This window comes from Ahaetulla prasina, chromosome 7, assembly GCF_028640845.1.
Source record: "Ahaetulla prasina isolate Xishuangbanna chromosome 7, ASM2864084v1, whole genome shotgun sequence".
NCBI lineage: Eukaryota > Metazoa > Chordata > Lepidosauria > Squamata > Colubridae > Ahaetulla > Ahaetulla prasina.
In genome coordinates, this window is record NC_080545.1 from 65,782,439 (window position 1) to 65,802,118 (window position 19,680).

The 19,680-nt window shown below is 36.9% G+C and overlaps 1 protein-coding gene across 1 annotated transcript; it reads left to right on the forward strand.

The window, feature by feature from the left end:
• The first annotated feature begins 777 nt into the window (after window positions 1-777).
• PHF5A (PHD finger protein 5A) lies at window positions 778-12,656 on the forward strand. The gene is made up of 4 exons (XM_058189673.1): window positions 778-910; window positions 2,812-2,835; window positions 5,703-5,869; window positions 12,084-12,656. Exons 1-4 carry the CDS (start codon window positions 859-861, stop codon window positions 12,171-12,173), a joined length of 333 nt encoding a protein of 110 aa, XP_058045656.1. The 5' UTR covers window positions 778-858; the 3' UTR covers window positions 12,174-12,656.
• The last annotated feature ends 7,024 nt before the right edge of the window (window positions 12,657-19,680 follow it).

The following is a 19,680-nucleotide window of genomic DNA, read 5'->3' on the forward strand; positions in this document are numbered from 1 at the left end:
AATTATATGCTTCGATAATATTAGTTTTAAAATTAAGTAACTGGAGATTATAAACAGCAATATAATAGTAGAGCACGTCGCATGTGATCAACCTGATTATTCTAGCTGGACGTGAAAACCCAGAAATTTTTTTTAACGTTATTGTGCAGAATTTGGCAACAGTTTGTGTTATGTTAAAGTCATAAAAGTATGTAGTGATCAGAAAGGTTTCGAAGGATGCACATGAAGAGTCCTGCAATTAAGCGTTAGACGTGGGGCTGCTATAGAATCCGATTCCCCCTCAGAACCCAAGCTTTTTTAGGATTAAATAAAAAATAATTCACTTACTCCTTTCAAGGCAAGTTTAGCCTTCAACTGCATGCTGGCTCCTAAAACTACGAATTACATGTCGATACTTTGTTTTTTATTCCTTTCAAATATTTACACGCTTTTAAAAATGCTTGTTTAGATGCACGATTACTTGCACTTAATATAATCTGCATCTTATAATTCTTACAAATTAAAAAAAACAAACCCGGCTCTGACTACCTCTTTCGAGGCTTTTATATGAATCCATTTACAATACAGGGTAAACTATACGATTAGTGATGGTAGATTCAAGGGGCGGGCTTTTTCGGGTCCTAGAAGAGAGAGCGGTACAATTTAATAATAAGTCAAAACTTCATATTCTCCTTCTTTACCTAAATTGTTAGTTCTACAGTATTTTAAAGCTTGAAACAAGAGGTCGTACTTTTCTTTCGCTAAGAGAGGAAGCCCTCTGATTAATTCGCAGGACTTCTATCGTCCTTTGGGACCTAAAGAGTAAGAGGTCACGGGTAAAACGTCGTTAACAACGGCGCGAGACGGGAACCTGAGGTGATGGCTAAACATCATCCGGATTTAATCTTCTGCCGCAAACAGGCGGGAGTGGGTGAGTAGTCCGTTAAAGAGAGGACGAGTATTACCCTGCAGCCCAGACCTGAAGGAGAGTTTCGTTTAAAAGATGGCGGGCGGGACTATGCACTATTATAAACTATGCATGGTAGCCGTTCAAGTTGATTTCAGCTACTCGTTCCCAATCAGCATGCTGGGCAATTCTGCCACGTTTAATGGCATGTGCTATATAGCTAAAAGCTTTTTGTAAGTCTGGCGGCTGTACAAATTTGATTAATAAATAATATTTTTTTATAATATTAAAATAAAATGGGTGAGTTTAGGCCAGTCACTCTCTCGGCTCAGAACAACCTCACAGTTGTTGGTGGCTGTTGTGGGGAAAATAGGAGGGTCTGTTACCGGTATGTATGTTCGCTGCCTTGAGATACTTATAAAGTAATAGAGGTGGGGTAAAAAAACCATCACCCATTTTCAGGATCAATGGTTCCATCATGTAAAAGTAAAGTGCCCAAAATGGGCAAACTGAAGAATTTGAGAAGCCTTGCTGGGCAAGGGAGCAGCCTAATGATAAAGGAAGTGTCTGAAATTAGAGCATTCTGAAATTGTTCCATTGTATTAGAATTCTCCTTGAAGTCTTTTACAATGAAATATCTAGGATTTCTGAGGAATGTGTAATGAAAGTGGATGGCAGGCACTGAAATAAACCAAGAGGAAAAGGAAAATGAGTTGAACCAGAAAAATATTTTTTCTTTTTTATTGTTGGCACTTGGAAAACTTACAAGGAAGTTTTCCTTTTTCAGAATGGACTGGAAGGTTGATAAGCAATGCCTGGGTTGGACAATGGATTAAGTAGAATGTTACGAAGATTATGCCCTTTTATTTATATATCATTGTTACATCTTAAGATCCTGGGCCAGATGCCCATTCTTTTCTTAAACTTCCCCCAAAAGTGTATATCAGGAGATTCCCTAATTTCTGACAATTCAATCCAACAAAATTAAAATCTAACTATTGGTTACAAGAAAGTAGCCTTTCAAATCTTTACCTGTTTTGTGCATCCAGTTAATTATGACTTATTCAATAAATGCTATAGCATGATTATGTAATCTGGATCAGTTAAGAAATCGTCAAACACAAGTTGTTGTTTTTTACACACACACACACACACACACACATATATTAAAATAGTTCACTGATGATTTTCTTCAATAGCTTGTTAAGAAGAACATTTTTACTTACTATTTTAAACGGATATAGCAAACACATTTTTTTTATTATTTACTGACAAGAAGATCCTCTAATCTACAGCTGTGAAATTCTGGCCTCTCCTTTTTGTTAGCAAGCTGAGCAATGAAGCTTATATATATATATGCTACTGCCAATGTGTGAAAAGCTGGCATTATATAGAATCCCTAGGAAATCAATAGAATGCATGAACTATTTGTTGCACCAATGAAAGCTAGAATGGTATTTTAGCAGGAGTATTTTATACTTTGCCGGTTTGCCTTTTGGCATTGCATTGAATGCTTAGGAAATATGTGAAATATTAAGATCATACATTGACATTCCATTTTTAGCCTTCTATAGATTTACTAGACATTCTATAAAACACCTAATTTCATACATTGACAGTAATATATACATATGAGCAGTATGGTGGCCTAGTGGTGAAGACATTTGCCTCCTACTTGTTAACTGTATTTCTTAACAACATAAATTTTGGGCTCAATTGTGATAATAATTTGAGGATTACCTGTATGTCACTACTAGTCTCTGACTTAGTGGAACATAAACCTTCACTGCTGTCTTTAAAAACCGTGCTTATCTCACTTCATATATACATGAATATTAGGATAATAAAGGGAATACATAATATTTAAATTGATGGGGTTTTTTAAACTTTGAATATCAATATGACTTTATTTTTTGCTGTTGCAGCTATTGGAAGACTATGTGAAAAATGTAAGTATAGCTTCATACATATTTGCGTGAATTCATGCCAGAATTGTTCACTAATTGACTAAAAATATCATCTTTATTTTGTGAATATAATGAATTTCTTGGAATAACTTAAATTAAAATCATTAGTGTTCTTAAAGGTTTGGATTTCATTTCCAAAAGCTGTTTTGATACATGCAGAGGTGCAGTTAAAACCTATCTGCAAATTTTAAAAACAATTCTGAGATCATATGGCATCTGCAAGAGGTTGTCTAAAGCTCTACTTTTATGTGCAAGTAAATTCTAAACGTAGATACTCTTTGGAACTAAATTTCATATATATAGCTGTATTATTGCACTTTGAATAGACTTGCGATATATCTGACTAGCAACTCCTTCGACCTAAATCAGGAAACTTGGTTGATTTGGTAGTGTTTCCAAAAAGCTAGATAGTTAATTAAAATATGAGAGTAGCCAAAACATTTTATAATTTGAAAATAAAATATTAGAAAGAATGAAATATGAAGGGGGAGTGTGAATCTTCAGATAACCTGTCATCAAATACTAAGGGCTTCATTAGCTCTTTGAACTGAGCCTGCAAATGATATAGAAAACTATGTAAGTGACAAGGTTAAATGAACCATAATATGATCAGAAGATAAAGCATAGCAAATCTGTGTCTAGAAATGTGAGAAGTAACAAAAAGGTCTACAACTTATATGAAAGCTGTTTTTAGCATCAAATGATAACTTAAAAATAGTTGGCTGAATCAGCCCACAGGTGTCAATCTTAATACTGTATACAACATCAAATATATTGCTGGTCCTTTCAGACAAGCTGGAATATATGCATCATATTTACCTGAAAGACGACCATGGAAAGATCCCTCTGCAAAGGAAAATAGGACCAAGAAACACTTATAAACATGCGCATAATTTTTGTGCCAACCTTCCTACAGATAAAGAAATAGCAAAGTATTTAATTAGTTCCAGATAGTTTATAACTTTTATTGTGAAGATTTTTTAAAAATGCTGCTGCTAGTGGCATGACATGCAGTTTTCCTTGACTGTAAGGTAGGGATAAGTAATATTTCAATGGATATAGGAGGATGCATTATCATTTAACATTATTTGAATGGTAGCCAAAGATATCATCCTGACATACTGATGGATAGGTTTGCTGTTTCTGTGGTGGTTTATTTTTAGGTGTTAGATATATTACTTTTGAGAATAGTTTATTTCAGCCATCTTTATTTTTTAGATATACCTGGCAAATATTGATAGTGAAATTCTAGGTACCAAATGACTTCAAAAAGGGATCTAAAAGGGTCCGCATGCTGTATACAGAGTGCTGAATACTTGCCATTATGAGGCCGAAGCAATAGTGCAGGTTAGTATAGACTAGGAAAATATAGATAGAGAAATGTAGTTGTTACACTACCTCATGATCAATTGCTTCATGCCACACTAATGTAAACCAATAGTTTTATTCCTTCTGGAAACTAGAAATTGAATGCTGGTGGCAAGATTTTGAGCAGAGGAATTATAGTTTTTCCCACCCAATAAAAATAGAACTGAACTGCAAAAAGAAGTCATTTGTTCTTTAAGTAGGAATAAACTTACATGAATTAGGGCACAGATAATGAATGTGAATCTCTTCATTAGTAGGTATTTCTAAATCTATATCGTCCAGTGCTTGTCATTGTCTTATTTATATTTTACTGCATTCATTGATGTGTATTATCAAGTTCATTTTCAACTCCTAATCACCACAGATTTTTCCATAACAATCTGTCTCCATCCTTTCAGATCTTCCAACTGCACTCATCACCACTATAACTGAGTTTCTTCATCTTGCTGTTAGTCACACTCTCCTTTCTTCAACCTTTCTCAACATCAGGCCCTTCTCTAGGAAGCTAAATCTTTGCATAATGTGGCCAGAGTAGAATAATTTGAGCCAGGTCATTTTGTGTCTTGAGTGAGAACTTTGGATTGATTTGTTTGATGATCCATGTGTTTGGTTTTTTTGGCTATCCATAGTATTCTCTGGAATTTTCTTCAACACCAAAGATCAAAAATGTCAGTGCCCCTCCTATCCCACTTCTTCAACATTCAACTTTCACTTCCATAATGGGTCGCTGGGACTTTATTTACATTGCTTGCCCAGTACTGATCTTTATAGAGACATTACAGCATGTGTGTATCTTTTCCATGTCTGCTCTACCAAGTGCTAGTTGCAGTATGTTTTTTGACTGCTTATTCCTTACAGTTGATCGTTGATTTTAAAAGGTGCTATCCATCACTTCAATACCTTTCATTGACTTCTGTTCATTCTTTGAGATTCCACCCCCTACACTGACTTCAGTGATATATTTCTAAATTGCTTTGTTAAGCATTGCCTAAACGCTACTTGTCTTTTCAGCATTTCTTTTGTATAAGCAAATAAATAGTTTATAAACTCTTGAGTTTTCCCATCCTAAGAAAAATTGTAAGCTTGGATTGACAAAATATTATTTTGGATTGATTCATTCTATTTGTTTATGCCCCAAACTTGATAGTGCTTTGTAAAAGAAAGAAAAAGGTTAGAGTTGGTTAAAGAGGATTCTTTCCCCATACACTACAAAATAATAGTTGGATTAAAGATAAGATGAAAGTCACTTACCGTATATGCCATTTGTCTTTTGCAACTTCTAAATGCAGTCTGCAAGATGATATATTTATATTTTGGATGTTAAAAATCCACTGCAAACATGTAAGGTGGAAGAAAAAGGTCCAGTGATTACCTTTAAAATATATTCCCTATGTAATCAGTTGGACTACAGCTTTGCTTTGTTTGAATGTTATCTTCTGTGTATCTCGTCTCAAATGAAACGTGTACACTTTTGTTCTCAGGTGATGGCAAATGTGTTATCTGCGACTCTTATGTACGGCCTTGTACATTGGTGCGCATTTGTGATGAGTGCAACTATGGCTCTTACCAAGGACGTTGTGTGATATGTGGGGGTCCTGGAGTCTCTGATGCTTATTATTGCAAGGAATGTACTATTCAGGAAAAAGATGTAAGTTTTTTAGATTTTTTTTTATTTGTATCCTTTTAAACATATGTACATACATACAGTGCATTCAGAAAGTATTCAGACCCCCTTCACTTTTGTCAATTTTGTTATGCTTCAGCCTGATTCTACAGTTGCTGAAATTCATTTTTTCCTCATTAATCTACACTCAGTACCCCATAATGACAAAGTAAAAACAGATTTTTAGAAATGTCTGTAAATTTGTTAAAAAGAAAAAATGGAAATATTACATTGGCATAAGTATTCAGACCTTCACTCAGTACTTTTTTGAAGCACCTTTGGCAGCAATTACAGCCTCGAGTCTTTTTGTGTATGACGCGACAAGCTTTTCACACCTGGATTGGAGGATTTTCTGCTACTCTTCCTTGCAAATCCTCTCAAGCTGAGTCTGTAGATAGGCATTTTCAGGTCCCTCCAGAGATGTTCAGTAGGGTACAAGTCAGGGCTCTGGCTGGGCTACTGTAGGACATTTACAGAGTTATCCCTAAGCCACTCCTGTGTTTCTTGGCTGTGTGTTGTCATGTTGGAAAGTGAACTTTCAGCCCAGTGTTAGGTCCTCAGCACTGTGAAACAGGTTTTCATTAAAGATATCCCTGTAACTTTGCTCCATTCATCTTTCCCTCAACCCTGACCAATTTCCCTGCTGCTGAAAAAACACCCCCACAGCATGATGCTCCCACCACCAAGCTTCACTGTTGGCATAATATTGGGAAGGTGATGGGCAGTTGCTGGTTTCCTTCAGACATAACATTTAGAGGCAAAGAGTTTGATCTTGATTTCATCAGACAGAGATACTTGTTCCTCACAGTCTGAGAGACCTTCAGGTGCTTTTTTGCAAACTCTAAGCAGGTTTTCATGTGTTTTTCACTGAGGAGAGGCTTCCATCTAGCCACTCTGCCATAAAGCCCAGATTGGTGGAGGGCTGTAGTGATTGTTGTCCCATCTCCATACAGGATCTCTGGCACACAGTCAAAGTGACCATCGCATTCTTGGTCATCTCTCTTACTAAGGCCCTTTCTCCATCAATTGCTCAGTTTGACTGGGCAACCAGCTCTTGGAACAGTCCTGATTGTGCCATACATCTTCCATTTGAGAATTATGGAGGCCATTGTACTGTTAGAACCTTCAATGCAGGAGAAATTTTATTGTAGCCTTCCCCAGATCTGTGCCTTGCAATAATCCTATCTCTGAGCTCTGCAGGCAGTTCCTTTGATCTCATGGCTTTTGCTCTGCTACAGTATGCATTGTCAGCTGTGACAGCTTTATAGAGAGGTTTGTGCCTTCCCAAATCATGTCCAATCAATTTAATTTACCACAAGTTGACTCCAATCAAAATATAGAAACATGTTAGCAACAGTCAAGAGAAATATGGGGCACCGGAGCTGAATTTTAAGTATTTGTTGCAAAAGGTCTGAATACTTATGCCAATGTGATATTTAAGTTTTAAAATGAATTTCAACAACTGTAGCATAAGAAAAGTGAAGGGGGTCTGAATACTTTCTGAAAGAATATAAATATATATAAATGTATATATATAAATATATATATAAATGTGTGTGTGTGTGTGTATATATATATATATATATATATGTTTTCTGAGGTTTTCACGGGTGTTTGTATGTAGGTCTTTGGTTGTTCAGGTTTTCTCCCGTGTAAAATTGGAAATGTCTTGGCAACGTTTCGACGAAGTCTCATTTGTCATCTTCAGGCTTCAGCTTCGTGCTTCTGGGAGCAATGTGTGATCGCAGCTGTTTCTTCCTTTTAACTGCTAGTGGGGGTTTGAACTGATTGGGTGGGAGCTTGGCTGTGCTCTGATTGGATGGAGGTTTTTTTGTGCTCTGATTGGCTGGGGGTGTGTCCTGTTTGGGTGGGGGCTTGGTTGTGCTCAATTTAGTCTGTGTTGCAGGGGGATTTGAGCTGGTGAGCTGCATAGCTGTTGTTTGGCTTTGTGGTGGTGCTACATCTTCATAGTGGGTGTCAGTCTGCTGCATGTATGGATTGGAGGGGTTTGAAATGGCTAATGTTGCAGCTGCGGTCTGGCTTCTGGTCCTTGATCGTGCTTCTTGATCAGTGTGGGTTTGGGTCTGCTTTCTGGGTGGATGTGCGGTGGTGACATCCTGTGTGGACCTCGTGAGTGTGGGTCTGGTGTCATTCCTCGTGTTAGGGACTCGTTTGTCAATAAGGGCGGGTTTCAAATGGCTGGTAGGCGGAGGTATCATCTCGCTTTGTTCATGCTGTGTGGGCGTTTATCTCAATGGCTTCTCTGATTATTCTGTTGTTAAAGTGTTCAGTTTTGGCGATAGTTCTGGTCTTTTAAAGTCAATATCATGTCCTGTGACTTTAAAGTGTTGGACCAGGGAAGAAGTTGGTTCCTCTTTTGACTGAGTTCTTGTGTTCTTCAATGCACATATTCTTCTGTTGGTTTGTCCAATGTATGTGGTAGGGCAGGCAGTGCATGGGATTTCATATACTCCTTGATTTTCTAACTCAATTTTGTCTTTGGGGTTTCTTAGGATGGTGGATATTTTTCGGTTTGTGCAGAATGCTGTCTTGATGTTGTGTTTGTGGAGGATCTTGCTGATTCTGTCTGTGGTGCCTTTTATATATGGGAGGAGGGCTGTGCCGTTTTCTTGTTCTCTGTCTTGGATTTTAGTGGGGGGTTCTTTTTGGATTAGCTTGGTAATCTTATTTCTTTGGAATCCATTGGATGTTAGTACGTTAGTGAGAGTGTCTAGTTCGGTTTTTAGGTGTTGTTCGTCAGCTAAGCATTTTGTTCTGGAGATGAGTGTCTTGGCTACGGAGTTGATCTGTGCTGGGTGGTGGTGTGAGTGCGTGCAGATAGCGGTGTGTGTGTGTTTTCTTCTGGTAGATGGTGTGTCCTAGGGAGCCATTGGGTTTCCTGTAGACTAAGACATCCAGGAAGGGAAGTTGGTTGTTAACTTCTGTTTCCATGGTGAACTGTATTTTGGGGTGTAGGCTATTGAGGTGTGTGAGGAAGTTGTCAAGTTTTTCTTTCCCGTGTGGCCAGATTATGAAGGTGTCGTCTACATATCTGAGCCAGAGTTTGGGTTTGTGATCAGATTTTTCTAGAGCTTGGGTTTCAAAGTGTTCCATGTAGAGATTGGCAATGACAGGTGAGAGGGTGATCTCATGGGTGCTCCTTCTACTTGTTTGTATTTTTGTCCATTATAGATGAAGTATGTGTTGGATAGGCAGTGGTTGGTCAGATCTAGGATGTGCTTGGGGGGTTATATTTGTTTTGGATAGCTGTCAAGGCTTCTTTGATTGGCACTTGGGTGAAGAGGGATATGACATCAAAGCTCACGAGTAGGTCGCTGGGCTGTAAGTTTTGTTTCTTTATGATCTCTATGAACTGGAATGAGTTTTTTACGTGTGAGGTGATGGATTCTGCATAGGGCTGTAGTTGTTTGGCGAGAAATTTGGCTAGGTTTTGTAGAGGTGAGCCTATGGAGCTGACTATGGGTCTAAGTGGGGTTCCTTCTTTGTGTATCTTTGGGAGACCATAGAGCTTAGGGCATCTGGATGATTTCTCTCTGGGAATGATTCTTTGTTGGATTTCTTCGCTGATGGGGGAGGCTTTTATTTTGGATCTAGTGGTTTTTTCTAGGTAGGTGGTGGGGTCTATGTTTAGGTAGGTGGTGGGGTCACCCACTATGAAGATGTAGCACCACCACAAAGCCAAACAACAGCTATGCAGCTCACCAGCTCAAATCCCCCTGCAACACAGACTAAATTGAGCACAACCAAGCCCCCACCCAAACAGGACACACCCCCAGCCAATCAGAGCACAAAAAAACCTCCATCCAATCAGAGCACAGCCAAGCTCCCACCCAATCAGTTCAAACCCCCACTTAGCAGTTAAAAGGAAGAAACAGCTGCGATCACACATTGCTCCCAGAAGCACGAAGCTGAAGCCTGAAGATGACGAATGAGACTTCGTCGAAACGTTGCCAAGACATTTCCAATTTTACACGGGAGAAAACCCGAACAACCAAAGACCTACATATATATATATATATATATATATATATATATATATATAGTATTCTTAAATTATGGTTGCTCAATAAACTATGTAAACTTGGGGCATTTGAATTTAAATATCTACATTTATTTTTATCTAATATGTGCCTTTTTTATGTTAAACTACTTAAAAGTGAGAATTCTTAATCAAATTTTCTCAAATTAATTTTTGGACATAATTCTATATCTTATTTATGATTTAGATTATAGGAGATTAGAACTAATTGTTTAAATAAACTTCCAGTATTATAATACATGATATCATCAAAAGTGTAGAAGAATTGAAATGGAAATGAGCTGGTCACATAGCATTGACGGCAGGTGGACCAAGGCAGTCATAGAATGGATCCCACTTGATAAAAAGCATCCACAAAAGAGACCTAAAACAAGATGGATGATGATATCAGCAAGTATTGCAGACCCAATTGTCAAAATAAAGCTTAGGACCATATTGGTTGAAAAATTGCGAAAGAAGCCTTCATCCTGCAGTGAATAGACAATGGCTAAATGGTGATGATGATGAGTTGAACATTAGGGTAGCAATTGAATAAATATACAGTAGCTTGGAAGATAATTGGAGAGCCAGTTTGGTCTAACATTTAAGGCACCAGGCTAAAAACCAGAAGACTCTTGAATTCTATGAAAGCTAGCTGGGTGACTGCTGAGAGCCTGACCACTATGAGCCATGTTGGTGCAGTGGTTAGAGTGCAGTATTGCAGGTTACTTCTGTTGACTGCTGGCTGCCTGCAATCTGGCGGTTCAAATCTCACCGGGCTCAAAGTTGACTGATCCTTCCATCCTTCCAAGGTGGGTAAAATGAGGACCCAGATTGTTGGGAGCAATATGCTGACTCTGTAAATCACTTGGAGGGCTGTAAAGCACTGTGAAGTGGTATATAAGTCTAAATGCTTATTGCTATTGCTTTCAGCCCATGATGGCTGGCTCATGTACCAAACTGGTTGGTCAATTCCTGTCACAACTAATGGATCAGTACTTGGTTGAATGAAAAAAAACAGACCCTGCCCTTGTAATGATAGGAAGAAATAAAACAGTTGGAAAGATAAGAAAAGAAACATGTACAAAAGTCTTTCCCATTTTAGCAGAAGCCTTTCAAAAGTCACTCAGATGAACCAAAGAAACAAAGTATTTCATAAGGTACAAGCATCATGAGTGGGATTTTTTTTTTTAGAAAGTTAGTACATCTGCCATATACTGTCTCTTACTTTTAAAGAACCTGTACTTTGAATGTATTATATCCATTCACCTTTACTGGATTTTTGCCCTTTTTGTTGTCTATGCCTGCTTCATTGTTTTTATTTGTTTGCTATTATGTCAAATTCTACGTTCCTGAGTTTCAGGATAGTGCTATTCAAATAATTTACCTTTTGTGCAATTACAATTGATTGTAGAATTTTATGGAGAAATTACATTGAAACAAATCCTACCCTTTTGTATTTCTATGCTAGTCTCATCAAATTTAGTGACAGGCTGCTTTTAAGTAAGTGCTTTCTAAGACTGCAGTCTGAAATGTAAAGTACTATCTCTTAATTTGATATTAGGAATAGGACATCTTAATTATCTATAGCAGTGATGGCTAACCTTTTTGCCATTGTGTGCCAGGGATGGTCTGGGGGTCGCGTGTGTCCACACCCATAATTCTATGCGCCCCACCTCCACGGATGCATGTGCAACCCACCCACCCCAAAACAGCCCGTTTGACAACATCTGGGCCGTTTCTGGCATTTGGAGGACCTCCAGGGGGATGGGGAAGGCCGTTTTCGCCCTCTCCAGACTCCTAGAGAAGCCCTGGAGCCAAGTGAGAGAGAAAAACGGGCCTTCCCCACCTCACCCCAGAGGCAGGAAACAGCTTGTTTCCCTACTTCTGGTGGGCCCAGAAGACCCGAAAATCAGCTGGCAGAGCTGAGCTTATGTGCCCACTGATATGGCTACGCGTGCCACCTGTGCATAAGTTCACCATCACAGATCTATAGGCAGTATGTGGGTTAATACAGGACAGAAAATCTCTCTCTCGTACACATACATACACGCAGACACATATTCTATTGGAATTGTGATATACAGATACTATGATTATTCCTTTTGGAATCTATTAGGCTTAGCTTGTTCTAACTGTTTGACTTTTGCACCATTCCAGCGAGATGGTTGTCCCAAGATTGTCAATTTGGGGAGTTCAAAAACAGATCTCTTTTATGAGCGAAAGAAATATGGCTTCAAGAAAAGATGATCCCATCTCCACTGTGAAAGTACTCCTGAAAAATTTTGGACTTCATTTTTATAGGAAAGCAATTAAATATGGAAAATATTGCTTACTAAAAATTATTGTCATTTTTCAATGAAAACAAATATTGAGTTAAATGTTATAATTTGAATCACTAAGTAAGTAAATTGGAATTCAGACCATGGATCTTGATAGACATAGACCTTTTTTCTGATATAATTCTTTCATTGTATATTAGGTCAAACCCAAGGTTTTCTCAAGAATTTGTTCTGTTCTTTCAGTGCTATGGTGGATTATACCATAATAAAGTTTTATAATAGCCTTCTAATGGAAACTTTCATATTACATTTCTTGATCTTGGGTTGGCGTATGTGTGATTGTTATTAGTTTGTTAGTTTTCAGGGAGATAAATTCAGGCATAAATTGGTAGTGGTAGTGGACAGCATACAAGCTGAATAAATCAATAAAGAACATTTGGTATTACCCTAACTTGTGTTTCTTGCATCAATACAATATATTTATATCATAAAACATTTTTTTTCTATGAAAGTTTATATGCCCTTTGAGACATACTCAGATTATTCACTTGCTTATTGTTCAGCAAAGGGGAAATAGTATAGTATCTGAAATTCCAGGTGCAAATCATGAGAAGCGGGATTTAAAAAGTTAGGTGTGCATCTTTTTATTGTGCAATAGCCATCCTATTTACAAAATCATCCACAAATCCAAAATGTCATCTGTTGTTATGAGCTATCAAATCACAGACAAATTTTACATATGTTGTAGTCCATTTAGAAAAAAGCATGGCTGGTATTTATAGAGACTTTAAACACAAAGGTAATAAAATACACATCCACAAATCAGGTTTAGGAAAGGAAATAACCTCACATCCTCCTAATCCTGTTCTCAGGCATTCTTAAGGTTTTTAGAAAGACATAATTTTCAAATGCTTTTATTCACTTCCAATGTATTTAATGATTTAAGCTCATACTGCAGACTTGTTACTCAAATGGTGTTTTGGAATAGAACATAACCATGTGATTTACTTAACAACTACATGATTACGGTATAATGTGGCAGTGAATCAGTTCAGTGTATTTCAGCCTTCCTCAAAACAAATATTTTAACGTACCTGTTTAGAAAATAGTAGAGAGAGGATTGGGGATCATAAATTATTTTTAATAATCTTTTGGTTCTTAAAATATGCAAGTTGCAACCAATTTGGTATTTTTAACACTATTATTCTAGGAAGAAGCTTATCATTATAATTGGATACCACTTCATTCACGGGATGTAAATGGAGGAACATGTACTGTGCAAGGATCTCTCAAGGGGTGGAGTGGAGCTCCTTTACAGAATGTAAATTTTATCATTATCACAATATTCCCTAACGGACTGCATTACTTCAGTCCAAATGAGTGAATAATCATCAGTAATCTTTGCTAGGACATAAATATAGAAAGCAGGAATACACCACAAAGTAAGCCAAATTCATTTCTACCCCATACAACCTGAACCATATCTTAAGCCCATTTGTATCATTAACTCCCTCTCCTTCCCCTGCCCTCAGGGTATATTTGTTTACCTTCATTCCTTTTTATGGTCATTATAGAATATAATTTGTGGATTAGCTCTGAAATAAGATGACCTATTCTAAAAGCTTTTTGTATTTCTCTTGTATTTTGTGATCCTACAATTAGAAATACATAAAAATACTAAACAGAAGCAGCAGTTATCAGACTGAAAATTTTGGAACTTTCATTCATGACTTAATTTATGCATCTGGACTATAGAAATGTTCCTTGTTTCTTTGGCCTTTAAATCAGGCAAGTGACAAAAGGTTATTTTTTAAAAAGTAAAGGTATATAGAAACTTATCTCATCATGAACTAATACTGTACCTAAAAATTCTGTAGCAAGTTTTAGCTAGAATTTAATGCAATGAAATTCGAAGGGAAGTACCAAGTCCATGGAGCATGTTACAGTATGTGGAAAGATAAGTGATCTGAAGAAAACCTTGTCAGGTGTCTACTGTAACTAATGGGCATTAGCAAAACAAATTTTCTTTTCCTACAATTCTCATCCATTGCAGTGGAGATATGCAAGACATATTTTGTATACATTGGGTTCCTTTCTCAATATATGCTTGTACGTATAGTGGTTCTGTATAAAAACACTGTACAACTGCCTGAAAATTGCAATAGTTGCCCAGACCAGGATAGAATCGTAACTATTAAGCTTGGGCTAGATCATGAGAGCAGACATAAAAAGACCTATTAGTAATTATCTGAATCATTTAATCATGTGTCTAATCATCTTTCTGAATACCGCATATAATGGTTATATGGTTAGCTTAAATTCAGATGTCTTGTCTCATTTATTTCTGAAATCTTGGCTACAAAAGGTTTTCAGAACAACTGTCTAATCAAATCTAACAAGGGAATGAAGCACTGAATCACCTGAACTAGATGAACATAAAACCTAATGTACTGATTGGAATAATTACTTGTCCTAGTGAGAACTGCTTCTTCTTCTATTACAATTGGCCCTACATCCATAGGACTACAAATGTCTAAATTGCAAGATCCTCTGCAATTAATAACATATTCCTGTTATATTGTATTTTGCATCTCAAAGTGACATAATGTGCTTCTTGGCACCTTTCATTTGACAGGCAGGAAAAAACTCATTTCCTTTGGGTTTAAATGTCAGCTGATGAGAAGAATGATGGATGATGAATGAGTGCTAATTACAGCTAATTATAGACTGACTAATCTTTCCTGGTATTAAAACTACTATGATAGAAGGGTGTTTGTTATTGTTTTCTTTCACATTTTTCTTCTGATTGTTCAGTTGATGCCATTTGATGCAATTCCTGAATTTCTAGACTGCTTTTACAATCTATATCAGACTTCCATTTTGCGCTGGAATTCTTTAGAAAATAAGTGATTCTGTAGTAAATACTAGTAACTATTAACATGTCTGAATTTAAATCTTGATTAGTACATTCCTATTGTTTCATACTATTTAGAAATGACTACATTGAAATACCTGGAAATTTCAGGACTAATTATATTGGAATTTTACAGCAGTTTGCTTCCAATAAAAAAGGAATTAATGGATTTATTAATATACAATTGCTTATGAATTTACTACTACCGGCTGTCTTCCTAATTATCCTTAACTAGTTCTAATATAAATATAGTGGACTATTACATAGCGATGAGTTATCTACTTGAAAAAAATATGCATTCCTAATGATTGATCTGCATTCTTAAATTCCTTGGAATAAGAATCAATGGCTTTTTCACATAAACAATTTTAGTCTCAAGTACTGTGACAGCTGGATTTGAAAAAGGGCCTTCAATGTATCTTTTTAAAGATAAGGGATGCTATCTGAGCTCCATTAATTTAGGAGAATAATTATGGATTGCAATTTTAATTACATTACTTGTCTAGAAAAGGAAGTATTCTTATCATTGAACAACTGACCTTTTAAAATCAATTTAACTTCACTATTCATCAAAGACAGCAGCTGAGCATGGAAAAACAAATTATTTTATTTATTTTTTGAATTTCTAAATTGCCCTTCTTCAAAGAGGGCCTCTTGTTTTATTAACATTTTATGCCTTTAGTGGCCAATCACATTAAATGTTTTAAATTTTAAAACATTTTAAGAATATAGAACACTGTTGTATCTATATAGTTATGTTTCAATTCATTTTAATTAACCTGTTGTCCAGTATTAAGCAATCTATAGGTATTTCATTGTTTAACAATATGTATATCTACCATTGCACCTTTCTGTTAATTACTGTACTGTATTGTACAATACTACTGTATTGTTTTTGATTTGGGATTCAAAGGAAGAACAGTTAAAGATTCAATTCTTAATGCAATTGGAGAAAATGTTTTTACTGTGTTTATTTTTATTTTATTCAAAAACAAGGTTAAAATACAAACTCCAAAAAATCTAAAAAAAAGAACAAAACCCCCACAAACCAATCAAGATGCTAAAAAAGAAAAAGGTACATCAAAAAATCCCAAACACATATACACATATTACATACCCCCAATTGAATACTGTTTAATATATTACTACAACATTGATTCTTGGGAATAAATTGGAAAAAATGTTAAGTGCTTTTGTAGATCTTGGGATTTTCAGTTAGTTTCAATTAAAAGTAAATGTTTAAAGATATCTTTTCCCCCTAGATTTAAGACCTATTTTGGGAGGAAAAAAAGCTTTGCTTTAAATACTAGATGGGATATCTGGGTCATCTATTCAATGCCCATAATGATCACAAAAGAATCGTACAATATAATTGAAGAATTTTGTCCCAAACATAATAGTTCGGCTATTCAACTAAACACCCTTATGAGCTATGCCAACTAATAAGATTAACTGAGCTCCATGTTCTTTAGCATTAGAAAATAAGTGAATAAATTCTGAAACCAACTCACAAATGCTCTAGTATGAAAATGTCTTTGAAGAAAAATATAAACGTCAATCAATAGAAGCTGATAAAACACCGTTTTGCCTCCTTTTTCAACAGCGGAGCTTCACCTTTTTATCCAGTTGCTTTTTATTTGAGAATGCCGAGGTCGCTTTTTTAATTAAAAACTACACTTCCCATGAACCTCCTCCGAACCGGCCGAATTTTTCTTGCATACGTAGGAAAATCGTTTAGCCACCGGTTAAATCAAATGGCCAATCTGTAGAACTCTTCATGCCTTTAGCCAATCGGAAGGCTGTTGCTATCATGGTGCTGTTATTTTTAGAACTGCGTGCGCTTCTACGCCTTGCAGGCTGTTCTCCCGAGTTCTCTGCTTGCGTCTGAAGTTACGTTGACGGGGATGATGGACCGGCGCACTGGTGAGAAAATAGTCCCTAATCATGCGCATTCACAGTTCAGCCAAGGGAAACATACTCCATGAATAGTTAAAATGCCATCTGACAGCCGTGTCTTGTGAGGTTTTGTTTAGGGAATGTAAGGTGATTTGCATATCCTTCAGCATTTGAGAGACGAAAATAATCAGCAAAATATGTGCGCTGAGGTTAAATATGCGGGCTGCGGTCTTTAAGCGGAGGAGTAAGCGAGATGATCGGAGGCCTACGCGCAGCCTTTATGCTACGACAATGTATTGTTTTGAACAGATCCGTGAGCGACAGGAGCGCAAACGACAAAGTTGAGGGATCATCGAAAGGAAGACGCTTAACTATCTTTCTTAAAATTAAACTGATCGACTGGGAAACGCACGCATATTGCGCTTCGGTAAACGTTGCTAGTTTTTGTAGACAATACGGCTGCCTCCAAAACAAGAAGGCTGGCTCTATCCCGCTCTCTGTGCCAGGTGAGACGGCCCCCCGCCGTGGAGGAGGCAAAAGTTGAACACCACCCTCCCCACCTACGGACCACCACCAGCCCTTCTCTGAGGGAAAGTTCAAAGTCTGCTTCACCAGGCCTTTATTAAGAAAGTTCAGGCCTCCACAAAACAGGATGTGTTAGCATCAAACACTCAGCCAGCAGCCAGTAGTTACTAGAGTACCCTTGGAATTTTGCCTTGTCTCTTTGAGAAATCAACAGTGGGCAAGTTTAGGAAGGTCTGTTGGGACTGACTTCAGGCAGGGGTAAAACACACATACTTTTTTTCCTGAAATGTACACTATGTAGTCCTTCACTTCCATTCGTTTAGTGACAATTCGATGATAGTGAAAACAATGCCTTAAGACCATTTTTCACACTCATGAGGGTTGCAGCATCCCCATGGTCATGTCAAAATTCAGTCATGGTCATGTCAAAATTGGGCATGTCCTGGGGTCATGCGATCCCCTCTTGCGACCTTCTGACAAAGTCAGTGGGGAAGCTAGATTCACTCAACTGCACTGACTCTTAATTATGGCAAAAAAGATCATAAAATGGGGCAAAACTCACTTAACTGCCTTTGCTTAGCAATGGAAATTTTGGGCTCAATTATGGTTGGAAGTCCAGGATTACCTTTGTATGTCTGCATATATATTGTTCAAACAGGTGTCCTTTTGTGCAGAACTTTCTCAGAAATAGGGTAAAAGTAGGGTTTGCTTATAGGTGTTTGTCATATGCAAATATCAGAAACAGAGGAAGGTTTTGGAAAAGCTTGAAATTCTACACAATATTGGCTACATTGTAGGAGGAGAGTTATGTGTCCTTTATAGTAACAAAAACTCTTGACTTTTATTATGCTTTTATTAAAAAGCATGTTTCAAAACCATACATGTAGGTAATTTTCCTTTAGACAACTGTAACAGAAGTAGGCACTCATGTACCTAAAGAAGTACATGAGAAGAACACTGATCATTATGACTGATAAAGAATATTTGTAGCTCAGGTTTGAAATGAGGGGTCCTTGGTGCTCTATGTATTTGTTTTTGTTTTTTTAGGCTGTTCATTACCCCAACTAGGTAACATCATTTGACCCATATTTCATTGTGTAATGAATCAGCTGCAAGAAAACAACCAAGCTCACACAGCAAGCACCAAGGGCCCTTTATTATGACTGAATTAAGCCATTTGCTTCTGCTTACATAGTCTTATTTTACCATTTAAAATAATACTAATATATTTGAGAAATGGTAGGAGAAATATTTTTGGAAGTTAGCTTGAATAAATTACATCCAGGAATAACCTCTTCTAGGAATTTGAATAAATTCTAGTATGTATGTCACTGTAATCTATTTTGCAGATATTTAGTGCCATCTTTTAGCATTGTTGCTTAGATTTCTGAGACATCATTTAAGGATCTAAATATGAATGGACAACAAGTAGCTGAAAGAATGTTTTGTTTTTAAGACTGCAGTTTATTAATGAGGCAGGTTTCTGCAAAGTTTTCATTCAAATGTATTTGTGTATTAAGATCAGCCTTCAGATGATTGCATTTTATATGCAAGGCAGTGGGAAGTTATCATAAACCCATTTATAGTATTTCTGGGTTGTTTTTGACCTATTCTACCCCATCAGGAGTAAACTCTACTGTTCGCACATTTCCTAAATTTTAACCTACCAACTGTCTATTTCTTTCATTAGAAAAAAATGGAAAACAAAGACACTGTGATGCTAATGTGTCTTCATTAAAGATGAATGGTAAAGTCTTGGTTTTCATTTGAGATTTTACTACAGAATCAGCAGCTGTGGTTACTTCTGATGAAATAGGTAAAGGGTTGAGACCTTACAAGTGGTCCAAATATTTTACTAAGTTATTGGTACCGTAATAATGGGATCTATTCTATATTAAATGATTGATGTATTATATTTATAGTAATAAATGCAAAAAAAGACTACTAGAATTACAGTATGCAGGGAGTTAATTCAATAACACGTAGTACAAAAAAATTGCTGTTAGCGACTGATCGATTTTCCTTTCCGATCGATTTACATACATTTGCAACAAGAGCGAAGCACAAGCCACGGCACATCGCGAGTTAAATAGAAACCGACGTTGGGGAAGTAGTTCCGGCCCGCCCTCCCCTCTCCTCC